The sequence below is a fragment of the Uloborus diversus genome, chromosome 10 (assembly GCF_026930045.1).
Source record: "Uloborus diversus isolate 005 chromosome 10, Udiv.v.3.1, whole genome shotgun sequence".
In the NCBI taxonomy this organism is placed as follows: Eukaryota; Metazoa; Arthropoda; class Arachnida; order Araneae; family Uloboridae; genus Uloborus; species Uloborus diversus.
The window spans coordinates 12,420,566-12,436,058 of NC_072740.1; the positions used below are offsets into that span (position 1 = coordinate 12,420,566).

The 15,493-nt window shown below is 33.9% G+C and overlaps 1 protein-coding gene across 1 annotated transcript; it reads right to left on the minus strand.

Annotated features, from left to right (window-relative positions):
- Positions 1-1,348: 1,348 nt before the first annotated feature.
- LOC129231880 (cytochrome P450 3A19-like) lies at positions 1,349-14,640 on the minus strand. Its single transcript, XM_054866270.1, has 7 exons — positions 14,564-14,640; positions 13,305-13,464; positions 12,750-12,910; positions 10,968-11,056; positions 8,530-8,673; positions 3,912-4,065; positions 1,349-1,522 (listed from the first exon to the last, which is right to left on the minus strand). The coding sequence occupies exons 2-7, from the start codon at positions 13,450-13,452 to the stop codon at positions 1,439-1,441; spliced, it is 780 nt and encodes a 259-aa protein (XP_054722245.1). The 5' UTR covers positions 13,453-13,464; positions 14,564-14,640; the 3' UTR covers positions 1,349-1,438.
- Positions 14,641-15,493: the final 853 nt, after the last annotated feature.

Consider the following 15,493-nt stretch of genomic DNA (forward strand, 5'->3'; position numbering starts at 1 on the left):
TACGAAGACTCCTGCAATTACTTTTCACCAGTAAGTGGTACATCTCTTCTTTTCTTAATATATACTTATAAATATTGTCCAGTAAACAAGTATTGATGATCAGTAATTAAGATGTATATTTATCAAACCCAATCAATCGTATTCAATTCGATTCCATTTATGAATTCGAACGTTTTCCGTGCTGATTGAAAACCTGTATTAATCTCCGTCCATCATGTTCGATGAACTTGAATAGTGTTGTATTCGAAAGCGTTTATCGTCTTTTAGGACAGATACGTGGATCACGCTCATACATTCAATAAAAAAAAATAGCTTTTCTTTTCAGTAAAAAAGAACTTTTTTAATTTAGCAGTTTATTGTTTTGTTACTCGAATCTACGTGAAAGATGAATAGGATGAATAACAGAACAGAATTTTTTAAATTACAATTGTTACAATCTACAATACAGAATAGGGAAGTTTCCGATTTTTCAATGTTATTTTTATATGATAGAGTAACATGTATGAACATCATAGGTGAAAAAAATTTTGCGATACGATAAGTAGTTTTTTTTTAAATTAATTTTTAAAGTTCAAGCGCTTGTGACGTCAAATGGCACAGAAAGTGACGTCATGCGCTCTTCCGCCGCGGTAGAAGCCGAAGGATGTGCAGTTGACTTCGAAGACGAAACGTAAGGCTTACCTCCTCGCATTCAACTCCTCGCGTTTCTGGAACATTAAACCTCTCATCCTCTCGGAAATATTCAAATATCATCATTGATGTTACTTGAGGAAGATTATTTAGATTGTGCTTTAACGAATCCGGCCTCCATAGTGTGTTCACAAGGATTATTGAATTTCTAAAAAATAAAAATATCAGCGCTCTCAAAATGTCCGTAGCGAAAGCAAAGGATCTTCGGCGGAAGGCTGCCCATTAGTGCCCTGTGACGTAAGCTCGTGACGTTTCAGAAGAGCGCACTTTTGCGCGTGGATTTTTAAAAATTCATCAAAAATCAATCACGGTGTTTTAAAATTCGGCGATGGTGAATTTTTTAGTTTTGAGGGTCAATTAACAATATCCAATAGTCAAAATATGAACATTTAATAGGTTGCAACTTCCTTATTGTTCACTAAGAAATGCATATTTTTTTTTTCCTAATGCCGACGTGAGCCTATAACTTTCACCTAGTTTCCCCTTGTTTCACTTCATTAAATGGGGCTCTTGATGAAGGAAAATTTCGTAAGATCGATGTAGTAGCTTCTAAAGGCTGGAAACTGAATGAATGCAACAAGATTTTCACTTTTTATTTACAACTATTACAACTTCCAGTGATAAAATCTGACAGCGTGTATCGAGCGATGCTGATATGACAAGTAAAACACATACAAAATGAACAAATGATTTCCAGTTTTATATAAAGATTTAAATTATACACTTTACAGTTCATAGGATTTCCAATTCACAAGTCATTTCTTTTTTCAATCTTTAATGGTAGCTCATTTACTGTTAGAAAAACACTTCCTATATTAAACTCGATTGGAACCTGTAACGGAAATAACAAATTATGCCATTGATATAAAATTGTTTCTACAAGATTCGGTTATAAATTTCCAGGACTGACGTAACTGTAGGAGAACGAAAAGCCGGAAGATGGCGCTAATGATTGCATATTGAAGAGCGTTTTCTTGCGCATGTGCAGTGCAATCGGCGTCATTCTGAAGTAAATGGTTCTCGTGGAAAGGGCGCATTAAAACGTAGCTCTCAAATTCCTGTCGTCGAAGTGAAAATGGAGCAAAGAATTAACATTAAATTTTGCTTCAAATTTGAAAAGACAGCTGCAGAAACATACAAAATGTTGAAACAAGTTCACTTGAACTTTTGAATGGTTTAAACAATTTCGGGACGGGCGCAAAAGCGTCGACGATGATCCACACACAGGTCGGCCGCAGTCCGTACGCACTCAGGAAGCAATTGAAAAGTTCGCATTATGGTGTAAACAGGAATTGAAGAGCAATGTTTAATGCGCCTTTCCACGAGAACCACTTACTTCAGAATGGCGCCGATAGCACTGCACATGCACAAGAAAATGCTCTTAAATATGCAATCATTTGTGCCATCTTCCCGCTTTTCGTTCTCGTACAGTTACGTCAGTACTGGAAATTATAATAGCCGGACCTTGAATTAAAATTGTAGGTTTAGAGTCAACAAACGGTAGGAAAAATGCAGTTTAAATAGGAAGAAAAATACCAATCAGTTCTTAGTAAAAGAAGTATAGTTTCAGTTGCTCTAGAAACTACAAGCTGTATATAAAGTTGTAAGCTCTGTTTGTTTGTTTTTTTTTTTAAAGCAACTTAGTATCCAAACGCTCAAATTCTAAAAATAATTAATGCTTTGAGAGAACAAAAGAGCTACAAAAGCTCTAGAATTGATTTACAAGCTGGAGAAAAGAGAAAAAGTTATTTTGCTCCATATGCTGGGCATTTTGGTCAAATGCGTACCTAAAAGTGCAATCTTCAAATCTTTCAGTAATGGAAACATATTCATTAAAACAGAAACATTGTAAAAGCAGTAAAAAAGCTGCATGCTTTCTTTCTCTTGGCTAATGGCGAGATGCGTAGAAAACGTTAATTTCATTTTAATATTCTAGTGGGAGAATTTTATGCTAAAATCTTGTATAGGAACAAAAGTTGGGTGAAAAAAGCTATTGTATTAAGGTAGGTACTTAAACTCCGTTGCAATATTTTCCTCCATCAAAGACATTTTGCATCAATAGTCTTTGATCCAGTTAATGTAACAGTGATGCTTGATTAGCCGCATGCCAATATAACAACGTATATCATGCAGAATTACATCTTGGGAAGTTTCTATTACGGTTAAAGTTTTTGTCTGGACATAGAGCTACAATTTTTATAAAGGTATAGAAAAATGGCTTTGTCATTGCTTTATTTATACCTTCAAAACTTGTGCGGTGAGCAAAATACATTAAGAAAAAAAGTATGTCTGAGATTCTACGCTATATGGAAATATGTTGGCATCTCTAGCTTCTCCCTGTAACCTTCTAAAATTCGAAATACTTAGTCTTTGTTTGATTGTAACCCGAGGGTTGGGGCAGTTTGCAAGTAGGAGTAGACGAAATGTGAGTGCTTTTCTAACCGCTTAAGTTCTGGTGGAACTTTGTCTTCCGAATGTGAGTGTTTTCATCATCAAGTAAGAGTTCCCGCGATTCGCCGTAAACTTGATTTTATTTTACTTTATCAAATATTAAACCAGGTATGTGCCTAAATGGACTAAAATCTATTACATATGTTAGTTGATAAATATAAGGGAAATATGTGGTGTGAGAAAAATTCTCACTTGTATTCTGGAAGGTTAACAAGTTAACGGTATTTTCTTAAAACTCATGCGCGGGAAATGTCTTTATATTTTGTGTAAAAATGATTGAAAAGTAGAAAAGATAAAAATTAGAATAGGAAGAAAAAATTTACTATTGAAAGCAGGAGGAAGGTGAACGTGATTTTGCTTTTTCGCTTCTCAATGGGTGCGTCAGGTGTGTAAAGTACCAAGCGTCCAAATGGGAAATGACGTACACAAATTTTTAACTATGGAAGGACGGTAATGAAAATTAACCCCTTATCCGGTTATTTTTTTTCTTTATAATATCGTTTTCTTCAATAAATAAATTTAACGAAAAAATTGATATCCAACTTTGCGTACACTACCATCACTTTTAATTGTTCTCTTCATTAAGTAAAAAAAGTTTGGTATTGCGTTCCTTTCACTTCTGGTTCTCAATGAACAACAGAGAAAAAGGTGCATTTGAATTTTTTGTTAAAACTACTATTTTTCTTTCTTTTGAGTAATCTTAATGCATTTATTAAATATGATTATATTGGGGAGGAGGAGGAGGGGTAGAAAAAAGTGTAGTAATTTACCTTTGTATTATCGGCCAGTCGAAATCTGTAATGACGCAATATATTGCTCATACACATCTTAATTTGCATAAGCGCAAAGCGCATGCCTAAACAGTTTCTTGGGCCAGCTCCAAACGGTAGGTAAGCATACTGGGGATGACTCCTCTCTAAAAACCTGTAAACATAAGAGTTTCCGAAAAACATCTGAAGAACATGGATCTAAATAATTCTTTCATGTGGAAAAGTGTAAGGCTATTCCTATCAAAAGTATAAGTCAATTTCTAGCTACAGTATAATGATACAATGCAAGAAAACTTATCTCTGATACAAACTTATAGTTTTTTTTAATATCCTCAAAAGCAAAATTCCTTAGTTTCTAAATACTAACGCGGATAAATGTTGGAGAGAAAAGGGGGAATAAAAGGTGAAGAAATATTTTTAAATAAATAAAAATTAACTACTCCTTGAGAAAAATTGGATGAGTGCAAAAGTTTGTGCGGAGTTGCAATAGATGGCGTTAGAACGGGCGTAACGTGTTGTCATTAATGCCACTATCTACGTGAGTCAGATCGTTGGAAAGGTGACGTGTGCAGCTTTCATTCCAATCAAAATAATTTGTGCAGATACAAACTGCTTCGAGAAAGATTACTTTTAAAATGAGTGTTGATAAAGTGCATTTACGGCATGTTATGCTTTACGAGTTTCGGAAGGGAATAAAGGTTGCAGCAGCCGTAAAAAACATTCAAGATGTTTATCAAGATCAAGCACCAGCTAAACGAACTGTGGAAAAATGGTTTGCAAAATTTCGTTGCGGAGATTTTAAGCTGGAAGACGAGCCACGCTCAGGTCGACCTTCCGACATTGATGACGACGTTTTGCGTTCTTTAGTTGACTGATCAACCGCTTTTTTTGGCGTTTCAAAAAAAAAATCGGATTTGATTTAAAGCTCGATATATGGGTGCCCCATTTGTTGACCGAGAGCAACAAAATCCAGCGAATTTCTGCTGCCTTATCTTTACTCGAGCGGCTCAAAAACGAGCCATTTTTGGATCGATTAGTGACGGGCGATGAAAAATGGGTCCTGTACAACAACGTTCAGCGCAAACGCACATGGAAACAGGCAGGTGAACATGGTGACGCAATGGCAAAGGCCAGTTTGCACCCGATGAAGGTGATGCTCTGTGTTTGGTGGGATTGCAAGGGTATAATTTATTTTGAGTTTCTCCCCGCCGGCCAAACGATTGATTCGGACAAGTACTGTCGTCACTTAACTAATCTGAACCGAGAAATCCAACAGAAACTTCCGAGTTTGTCAAATCGCAAAGGCGTAGTCTTTCATCAAGATAACGCTAGACCACACGTTTCAAGACAGACGCTACGCAAACTGAACAGCCTGAAATGGGATGTCCTAACTCATCCACCGTATTCTCCTGATATCGCACCATCGGATTATCACTTATTCCGGTCATTGCAAAATCATTTAAATGAAAAAAAAACTTGACTCTTTGAATGCCTTACAAAACGTCGTGTCTTAGTTCTTCGAATCTAAACCACGCAGTTTTTATGATCGGGGCATCCGTATGCTGCCAGAACGTCGGAAGAAGATTATAGACAACGATGGAGAATGTACCATTGATTGAATAAAGAGTTTTACTTGCCTAATCATTGTATGACTTTCTTTCACAAACTCCGCACGAACTTTTGCACTCACCCGATAGTTATGCCGATTTTTCAGTTGAAGTGTTATATAATTTTGTCAAAGGAAAAAAAAATTGCAAATTTCTTAAAAATACATGTGATTATGCTAAAGTATGGTAATAAAGGCATTTGATGTTATTTACTTGGAAGTTTGTGGCAAAGTCTGTTTTTAAACACACTCGAAAAAAAAACTGATTTACATTTAGTTTGTTATTACACAAGCAATTACTCTATTAAAAATTTATTTTCGGGGTAGGGGGGGGTGGGCAATCAAGTAGGCGGTTAAGGGCCCTGCTGATTTTTTGCAGGGAGCACAAAATTTATAGATCCGGGCCTGATCGTCGTCATGACACGAATAGAGTATAGTATGTTGTAATATTTTTCAGACAACTGGTGTCATTCCTGTGTGTTTCGAAATGTACTGACTGGACTAGTTTATTCGGACGAACATAGGAAGAAAAAAGCTGATTCAAGATACTCTTGCCGTGGGAAGGATTGCAGAAATTTCAATTAAGGAAAGAAACATGGATTATGTATCAGCTGTTTTCAGTTATGAAACATTATCCTGCTGTTTTCCACAAGTTTCTGGAGTAGATATTGCTCAAGTGTTTCAAGTCAAACTGTTAGTTAAGTCATCAACTTCCCAGTCACTGGGGCTAAACTTGCTACATTAGATCGTGATTAACTAGTGAGTGCAGGGGCGGATACAGAAAAATCTTTTAGAGGGGGCTCGGGAAATTGAATAGCCCCCTCCCCCATGTACGATGTTTCATAAGAAAGTTTTCATGACTTTATTTTTTAGATTTTTTTTATCCCTTCAATGACTATAATTTTCTAAGTACATTAATATTTTGCACTAATATACTTTCAATGTAGACGTAAAACATCTTAAACGTTTCAAACCAATAAAAAACTATACCCTGTATGATGTCACCGAGATTCTATACAATTAGCGGTTTTAATTAGGAACATTGTCCTTATGATTATAGCACGAGTGCAAGGTTATTAAATAATCCCATATCTCTTTTAAGTTTTTTTTAACTAATTTACATTTCAATAAAAAAAAAATCAATAAAAATGTTAATTATTGGTTCCATCATAGAAGAATTAATGGACAAATCGCGATATTATACGTTCTCTTGAATTCAAAACCAGCGAGTTAAATGTGTTCTGCTACTGTGGCCTTTGACTCCAGTGTTATTGCTTTAGCAAACAAAAATACTTTTATTCAAAATATGATGTGTGTGTTTTGTGATCTTTTTAAATAACGAAGTAAAAAAATTCTATAGAGAAGTCAATTAAAAAATAATTTAAAAATAGTTAAATTAATTCAGCCTTTTGGGGGGGGGCACGGGCCCCCTGGGCATCCACTAAAATCCGCTACTGAGTGAGTGTTCATGTGTGGCAAAAAGTCAAAAGACGACAGAAATGCAAAAGACATAAATGTTTTGATTAGTACTCATTGCACAATTTTTCTTGATGAAGCTCGTTTTATGAAAAACTGATCATGTGCACTTGAGCATTAGCAAAATACAATTTATAAGTACTGAAAATAATTTGAAGTGCAGATTAAGTAAGTCAAGAATTTTTTTTTATATTTATCTCAAACATATAGTTGCCTTTTTGGCATGATAATATCTGAGATTTCAAATATCGGATTCATTCTAAGATTTCAACTTAGAACTCAGATTAAAATAAAATAAAATTGCTTTATCGGATCTTATCGCAATACTTATCGTACAATAACACAAGCAAGAGTGTAAATAAAGATAGAATAAGAACAGCAAAAGAGAAATTTTATTATCAAGCTACAAAAGAGATAAAGTATCCTGAATTTTGATAAAATTTAGTTCGTATTTATAGAACTTTTGGAGATGATATATTTTTTTCAAGTAATCGTTCAATGCAAGTATTTTTAAGGGACATAAGAACAAATATTGGAATACAGTGAAACCTGTGTAAGTCGACCACTTGTGGTGCACTACTTTAGTGGTCAACTTAGGCAGGTGGTCAACTTACAAGGGTGGTCAACGTTACAGGTTTTACTGTATTATTTTTACAATAAGTAAGTTTGAGTTAATTGAATTTCTTCAAATTTGGCATTATTGCGCCATTCTTACACTTGAATATATAGCAAAAAAAAAAATCTCAATGATTTCAAATCATTGCTGACTTTAGCGCTAATTAGATAGTTACTCAATGAACTTTTTTTTTTTTTTTTACAAAATACGCAATCAGTTCAGACCTGTAGCTTTAAAGCAATACTTTACTCATCAAGAAAAAAAATTAGGAGCCAAAATTTTGATCTTCAAATAAAAATTAGTTTTTGATAATGAAGATTGTGGACTAAATAGGAATTTGTTTTGAATAGAAATAAAATACAGGAAAAAGATTTAACTAGATAAGCGATATCTGACATTGTTCTTACCTTATAGAGACAAGTTGCTTTGCCAAAATCCTAGAAATAACTTGTGCTTTGAATCTTGCTGATTGACTCGATTTTATACAGGCCGATTCTATACTATTTTCATGGTGTTCAGAATTTTCTTTATTTTAAAAGTATGAGAAACAGGTTTTTAACCACATCATGACGGTCCAATGGCCTAGATTGTATCAAAAAACTGCTTACCTAGAATTATATTATCTTTTTCTTTTAACGAAAATGATTTTGCAAATTTCAGGTTCACATATTTAACAAATTAAAGTAGGAAAATTTCTAATCATTATTGTATTACTTATGTACACAAATACAACTAGAACGGTACCGCAAAATGACATGCACATTGCACTGCACATACGTATAAAGCGATTATATAAATAATCATTACAAAACGTTTCAATGCATAATGGGGTGTAAGACACCCCACCTCGCCAGTTAGTAGTTAAAGTCATAAAATCATCCAAACTGATCAATTAGAAAATGCTCGAAACTACTACTTACCTTTCTGGTTTGAACTTTTCTGGTTCTGGGAAAAATTCTGGATCGAAATGCATTGAGTAAACCGGAATATTTATAATAACACCTTTTTCAATTGTAAGTCCCAAATCCTTCACTACGTAATTTTCAGCTGCTGACCTTTGTACCCTAAAATATTTGAAATTGAAAGTTTTCACTAAACAAATGCGTACATAACATTATGCAATTTGTTGATTTTCGAAATAATAATAACCATACCAGGGACTAAGAAGTAGTTTTAAAGTAACATACAGAATACAGAAAGGAAGAGTTCATCAAAAAGCATTTTTTTTTTAAATTATTATTATTCCCGCAGATTATAGAAGGTGGTCCGTTTATCCATACTGGAAATATTTTTACATCATGTAATATGTATGTAGGTGCGCAAACGAGGAGGGTTTGGTGATCAACTCTCCAGAATTCTTGTGTCAAGTCATAGTGCTACTCCTAGTATGATATTTTATGTGCATATAAGAATTAGTTGGTCCCCTCTCCCAAAAGGAAAATCAGTTCTGCGTTAATGTATGTATAATTGGCAAACTAAAGTCTTCATCAAACTTGTGAAAAGTACTCTAAAAGCAACAATTTAAAAAATGACGAAAAGTACTCAAATTTGAACATTTCGCAGAGTCAAGATGGCTCCGACTATGTGGTACTCAAATTTGAAACATTCAAATGCTCATCAAATACTCAAATCAACATGAGCTCATTTTTGAGGTATTTGTGCTTATTTTTGGATATGTAATAATTTCTAAATTCAGTATTAACCGAGTTATGCTACTGTTTACCTGCCCACGGCACTATGCGCCTCTATCATTATAATTCGCTTTTATTTGCTATATTAAAGGCTGCATCAGAAAAAATAAAGATATTTACACGTGTTTCTGTTCACCCTTCTTTGCGGAGGGCATCAGAACACCAATGAAAAATTATGTATGTAAATATTTTTTTCTGCTCAAAAATGCAAGGCCAAAACATGACCCAAGTTTTTTCCACAATAATAAAAAAAAATTTTTAAAAATCTTTAGTATTTTTTTTTGCATTCAAAATTGAAAAGTGTTCCGATTCACCCCATTTTACGGTTTCCCCAGCATCCTGGCCAAACCGCGGTGAAGTTTTTCGTTGCCTGGGGGACATTTCAGTGTTTATTCAAATTGTCAACGTTTTATCAAGTTTAAATTTTTGAGTGTATAATGAATGTTGAGAACATTCCTTCCTGGAAATTGAACAGAAGTTCTCAAAAGTTGTTGAAAAAACGTTGCAAAGGGACGGTCTGGGTCCCCATCGTCATCAATTCATTTTACTTAATCTGAGGTGAATCAAATGCGTAGTGAAAACTCTTCTAAATGATTGAAGTCGTGTATGCTGTGTTTGCGACTACATAAAGACACCTTCCATAGGCACAGTCATTGTTCCTGTTGACTGGGGCCTGATTTACGGCCAGTCTCACGGGTCCTTGGAATTGGTCACCAAAAATAGCCAAAATTACTTTTTTTTTTTACCGTAAACTGAGGTAACTTTGGCACACTTTTCAAAGTTTTACTCTGTTCCTATTTTTATTGGAAAAGTTAAAAGCTTTAAAAATCATTAATATGTCGGTTGAGTATTCCTCTTACAAGTTTTTGCAAAAGAATAACTCTAACTGCTATGGTATTTCATTAAAAAAATAAGTTGTCCCAATCTTACCCCATTGAAGGGAAAGTGCTTTGTCCCCATTAAAAACAGTAGAAAATATGACTTTGTACCCATCGTACCCCACTATTATTATATAAGTGCATTATCTACGTTTGAAACAACAAGGGAAATGAGTTTAAATCAATCCTAGAGTATTAAATTTAGCGGGTCATAAGAACAACACATTCTACTTAGTATGTAAAACTCAAGGTTACAGATGTTATTTCAAACTGTGCTTTGAAATGTTACTAAACAAATAAATAGTGTAACTAATATTATTTGAACAGTTTGTGAGGTTTACTTTTTGTCAACGAAAGCCAAAATATCGCTGTAAACTTGCAGCTCATTAACTTTGAAAATTTCTCAGTCTTAAAAATTCCCCGTGAAAATATGAAAATTTACAATGCAAAGGTAATAAAGCATAAAACTTATAATAACAATTAATTTCTATTTTAAAATTCTATTCTAAATTACTTCTATTTTAATCAGTTCAGGACGTGTTTATCAATGTGTATACAGACCTGAATGTAATTTGGTTTGAGCAGTTCTTGAGGCAGAAACGAAAGTTTCACCAAAACAAAAATTTTTGAAACAAAAATTGCGAAAACAACTAAGATGTCACAGTAAGTGCATTGGACTGGGGCTCTGAGAACTGCCGTCAGGTAAAAACACAATATAGATCTACTCAACAGTCTTGAAAAATCTTACATCATTGCTCAATTTGTAGTTCAAGAATATAAGTAACTTACGTAATTGATGGGGGATACATTCTTAATGTTTCTGATATAACACAATCCAAGTACTTCATATCTCTTACTGCATCATAATTCATCACTTTCTGAAAAATAAAAATTAAGCTTTTATATTGTACCATTTAGACTTTTCCTGTTACTCCATTTTTTAAAGAATATTCTACATCAAAGTACTGGATTATTCGCTTTTTTAAACTATTTCCAAGAAGTGTATATCGTCGCCTTAGAGCAACAGTAGCCCATCTCACTATTATTTCTGGGATTAGATGTCTTACTGTTGCTCTGAGACGACGATATAACTTGTGAGTTGACACAGAAAATGAAATACATTTTGAAAAATTAAGAAATTAAAAAAAAATTATGCAACCGATGAGTAAGAATTATATTGTATGCACTAAAAATATTTCATAAAAAGCAACTTTGACTAAGTAAATTTTCTATACTTGAGATATTTCGTACTAGCTTCATTCGGTGGGTAGATGATTCGCCTTTTCACACAATTTTTTTTTTTCTTGTCCTTTACTTTTTTTCACTAAAAAGCTGCCTCTCGCAGCTGCTTAAATAAATTTGAGGGGGAGGGGGGTAAAAATTATTACACACGCACATAATACACACAAGCATCTAATTTTATGCAGGAGAACATGAAGCAAAGTGAAATAGCGGGACAAAGTGAAATGGTGAAATATTTACTCTGCTTTTAGCTTCACCTATCTGGTATTTTACCTATATAGTGCCATATGTAGTCTATTCCAGTCAGGATTGTATTTTAAGTAAGTTGTAAAATTAGTAATGTACATACGAGGTAAAGTGAAATAATTTGTCATTTACTCACTCAATCATTTAATATTAATAACTTGCGTTTTCATTTATTAATTAATTAATTTACATTCCTTTATTTAGTAATTCACTTATCAATTCATTCATTCACATATTTCTTATTCATTCATTCTTTTACTCGCTCATTTATTTTTCTTCACATATTAATTGATTTATTCATTCAATTATTCATTTATTGTTGTATTATCTTTTCATTTATTCATTCAACATTTATTTGCTGATCCTTTTGTTCAAAAATATGTTTTATAATCGAATAGAAAATACGTATTTCATTAGAAAAATGTTTTGTTTTTCACTTTGCCCCATGAAAAAAAAATTTACACATTCCCAGTTTTTTTAAGACTCAAATTTACTGCCAAAAATTAAAAAAATATTGTTTCAACGCAAGTTTTATTGTAGAATACAATGTTCTTTCTTTATGTACTGTTATTTTCAAAACAAATTTCCGATTTGTTCATTTTGAAAAAACTCAGTCACTTTGTCCCACATTCCCGTACTATATGTTTATTGATATGTAAGACACGTAGCAAAGCTTAAAACACTGTATGTTTATTTTCAACTTGAACTGTGTGGGAAATAGATTGTTTCAAATTCTTAACAAATATAACCTTAGTAAAATGGATTTTCGCTATTTACAACGTTACACTTAAGAGTAACAGAACAATGCGTTTGGGTTAGGGGGGCAAAAAATAGCAAAAATATTAAACAGATTTTCAAATTAATTTATCAGAAATCGGGTAATGAAGTGCATACTGCTCAGTTGGGCCAATCGCTACATCTGTTTTCCAAGTTTCCTGTTTCTAGGCTTTTCCGTTTTCTCAGAATGCGCCACAAACGCACAAACACCATATTTTATTAAATGTATGAAAAACATTAATAAAGTTTAAAATTGAAGCAAATTGTATGCAATTTTCATTGATACAACAATTCAAATGTTCTTACATGAGATTCAAAGGCCGAGTCTATTTCTTGTATTAACTTTTCTTGACAATCAGGATTAAGAGCAAGACTATAAGCCACGTAAGATAGAGTTAAGGCTGTTGTCTCAAAACCAGCAGTAAAGAAAGAAACACATTGAGCGATCATCTCGTCTTCGGTTAGCTCTAAAAAGAAAAATAACACTTAGTTCAGTAAATTTTCTTGATTAATATGCATTTACAACGGTACCAAACGGTTTACCAAACCGTGGTTAGCTTGGGGAGTGGTTTTAAACAAGGGTAAGTTAAAAGTAATTTATTCATAACGATTGTTGACTGAAATTCTAAGTTGACATTGGTAGTGATAAAATTGCATCAATGAAAACTTATATAGCTGAAAAATTAAGTTTTCTAAACTTATTATGTCTACAGTTTTCATAAACCCTTTTTACCTACAAACTTAAAACAGAAAAATAATATTTTAGAAATTTACCTCTTTGTATTTAGTAGCAAAAAAATTAAGTTTCATACATCCATTTTTATACGTTATTTAATAATATTCCATTCTTCTTTTGCTTACTTTTGTGTTTTATGTTATGACTTCCATCTTTGCTTATAATGCTTCCATATTGATCTTCTTGATCTTCAACACACACAGGCTCTAGGTTCTGGGTTAAATATTTTTCATTTGAAACATCGTTGACGACATCCATTAATAACTGCAACATATCGTTGTAACGCTGCGAAATTAAAACATATATTTTGTATGAATGATCATTAATATTTTATTGCTTTTTTATGCTTCTAAAACAATTAGAAATGACATTTTTTTATACTCTTGGTAAAATTTATTTACATATTCCTATCAAACGTTATAGAATTTTTTTCTCAGCTGAATATCGAGTTAAATGTTTTAGGCATCAATTCCCGCACGTGTATGTTTTTAATAATTACTTACGTTAAAGAATCGAAATGTGCGTTAAGTACAAAGGTGAATCATATATGACGACTTTTTGTGTTTTAATGTTTTTATTTAAATTGGAGGGGGGGGGGAGGGAGTAAGTACTTTTCCATGTAATCCCCCGATTTAGAAACACATTTCCTCAAGCGTATAGATTATTTTGCAGATCCAGCTGCTCTGGAGAAAGAAGTCTGTCCTGTTTCCAACCAATTGCGCACGTGGACTCAACCTTCCCATTGTGGTTGAATTTTCGCCATCCTAGAGTTTCTGTTAAAGGACCCCAAAGAGGTGGAAATCGCAGTATGACATGTCCTGGCCATAGGAAGGGATGTTCAAGTGTCTCCCATCCTTCTACTCACACAACAGTACACGATGCCAGATGTCAAAAGGCGAAGAACCCATCTAGTAGTAGTGGAAAATCTGTAGGAAACTGGGCTTTCATAAAGGTTTCCAGTGACAAAACAGCTTCTTCATGTTACATTTGGTTGTGACGAGGGGTTGTTTATTTGCATGTTTATAATTGAAAGCTTAACAAAATTAAATTTCAAAAGAAAAGCAAATAATTGCAACGCTTTCAAGAAGAAGAAAAAATTATGGCAAAAACACGCCCATCCTCTGTACACATAAAATTTAGTGACAGAATAATTTAAATGGCGGAAATCTTTCCCAGGCTTAATATTTTGCGCAACTGTCTCTTTTTTAAAGCCCAAAATGAGTTTCGTGCTCTGAAATACAAAGACATATCAAAAAACGAGTCGTTAATTATTTATATCTTGGGTGGTTATGTCCTACATCACTGAAACGTAATTTTGCTACTGATGGCGTCGAGGAAAGAGTTAGTTATTTTATTTATTTCACGTGTGTGGATTTCTACTTACTTTTCCTTCTTGTTTGCGCTCTTTAATAACGCTAATAATGACATCTCGGAAAAAATCTCCACTCCCGAATAATCCAATATGACTCTTAAATGGAACCCAGTCCGGCAAGGTACCTGTAAGAAACTCAATTAAGTACCAAATCTGAGCTTCACTCATATTGAAGAGCATTAAGATATTAATCGGTAAGACTCGCAGCTCTTAAGCCTAGCCCACACTAATAGACATATTGCGTGATTTTGATCTCTGTTATGTGTCTCAGGATGTCTTCGTAGACATGTCTCTAGACGAATATCCATCAACGGGCTTTTGAGTGATTAAAAGCCGCCGGTCTCAAGTCCCGATTGGAATGGAAGGTCACATGCAATGTTAAAGAGGTTGTACGACAATTTGACAGTGTGGACATCACTCATCGTCGAAAGAAAAGGCCTGACCCAGTCTCTCTTCAACTCCCGAGTGGTGTAGATAGGCTGTTTACAGCTATTTTCTAAAGTTTCAGGTGAAAATATTTGGTCTGGAAGGTCTTCTGGTGTGGAATATGTGGTCCGTGTGGAAATATGTGGTCTGAACGGTCCTATGGTGTGGAATATGTGGTCCGTGTGGAAATATGTGGTCTGATGAGAAAGTTTTCAGTAGTTGAAGATTAACTTGACGCTTATTTTTGGTGGGATCTTACGAGTCCCGACTACAGAAATCGGAATAAATTGCTTTAAAAAGGACCTAGAATCTTTAGCACAGCATGAAAGTGAGGGAAATCGAAAAGAAAATTCATTATTTATAAGCATCATTCAACCGGAAGCGAAAAAAAAATTTGACGAGTGAAACCTCTCCCTCAAAAAGGCTCATCATCATTGTTCTTCCAACCACCAGAAACAAGTCTTCAAAATCAGTTGACATCAGCCGGATGAAGTTCAGAAAACGCCTTTCTATCAT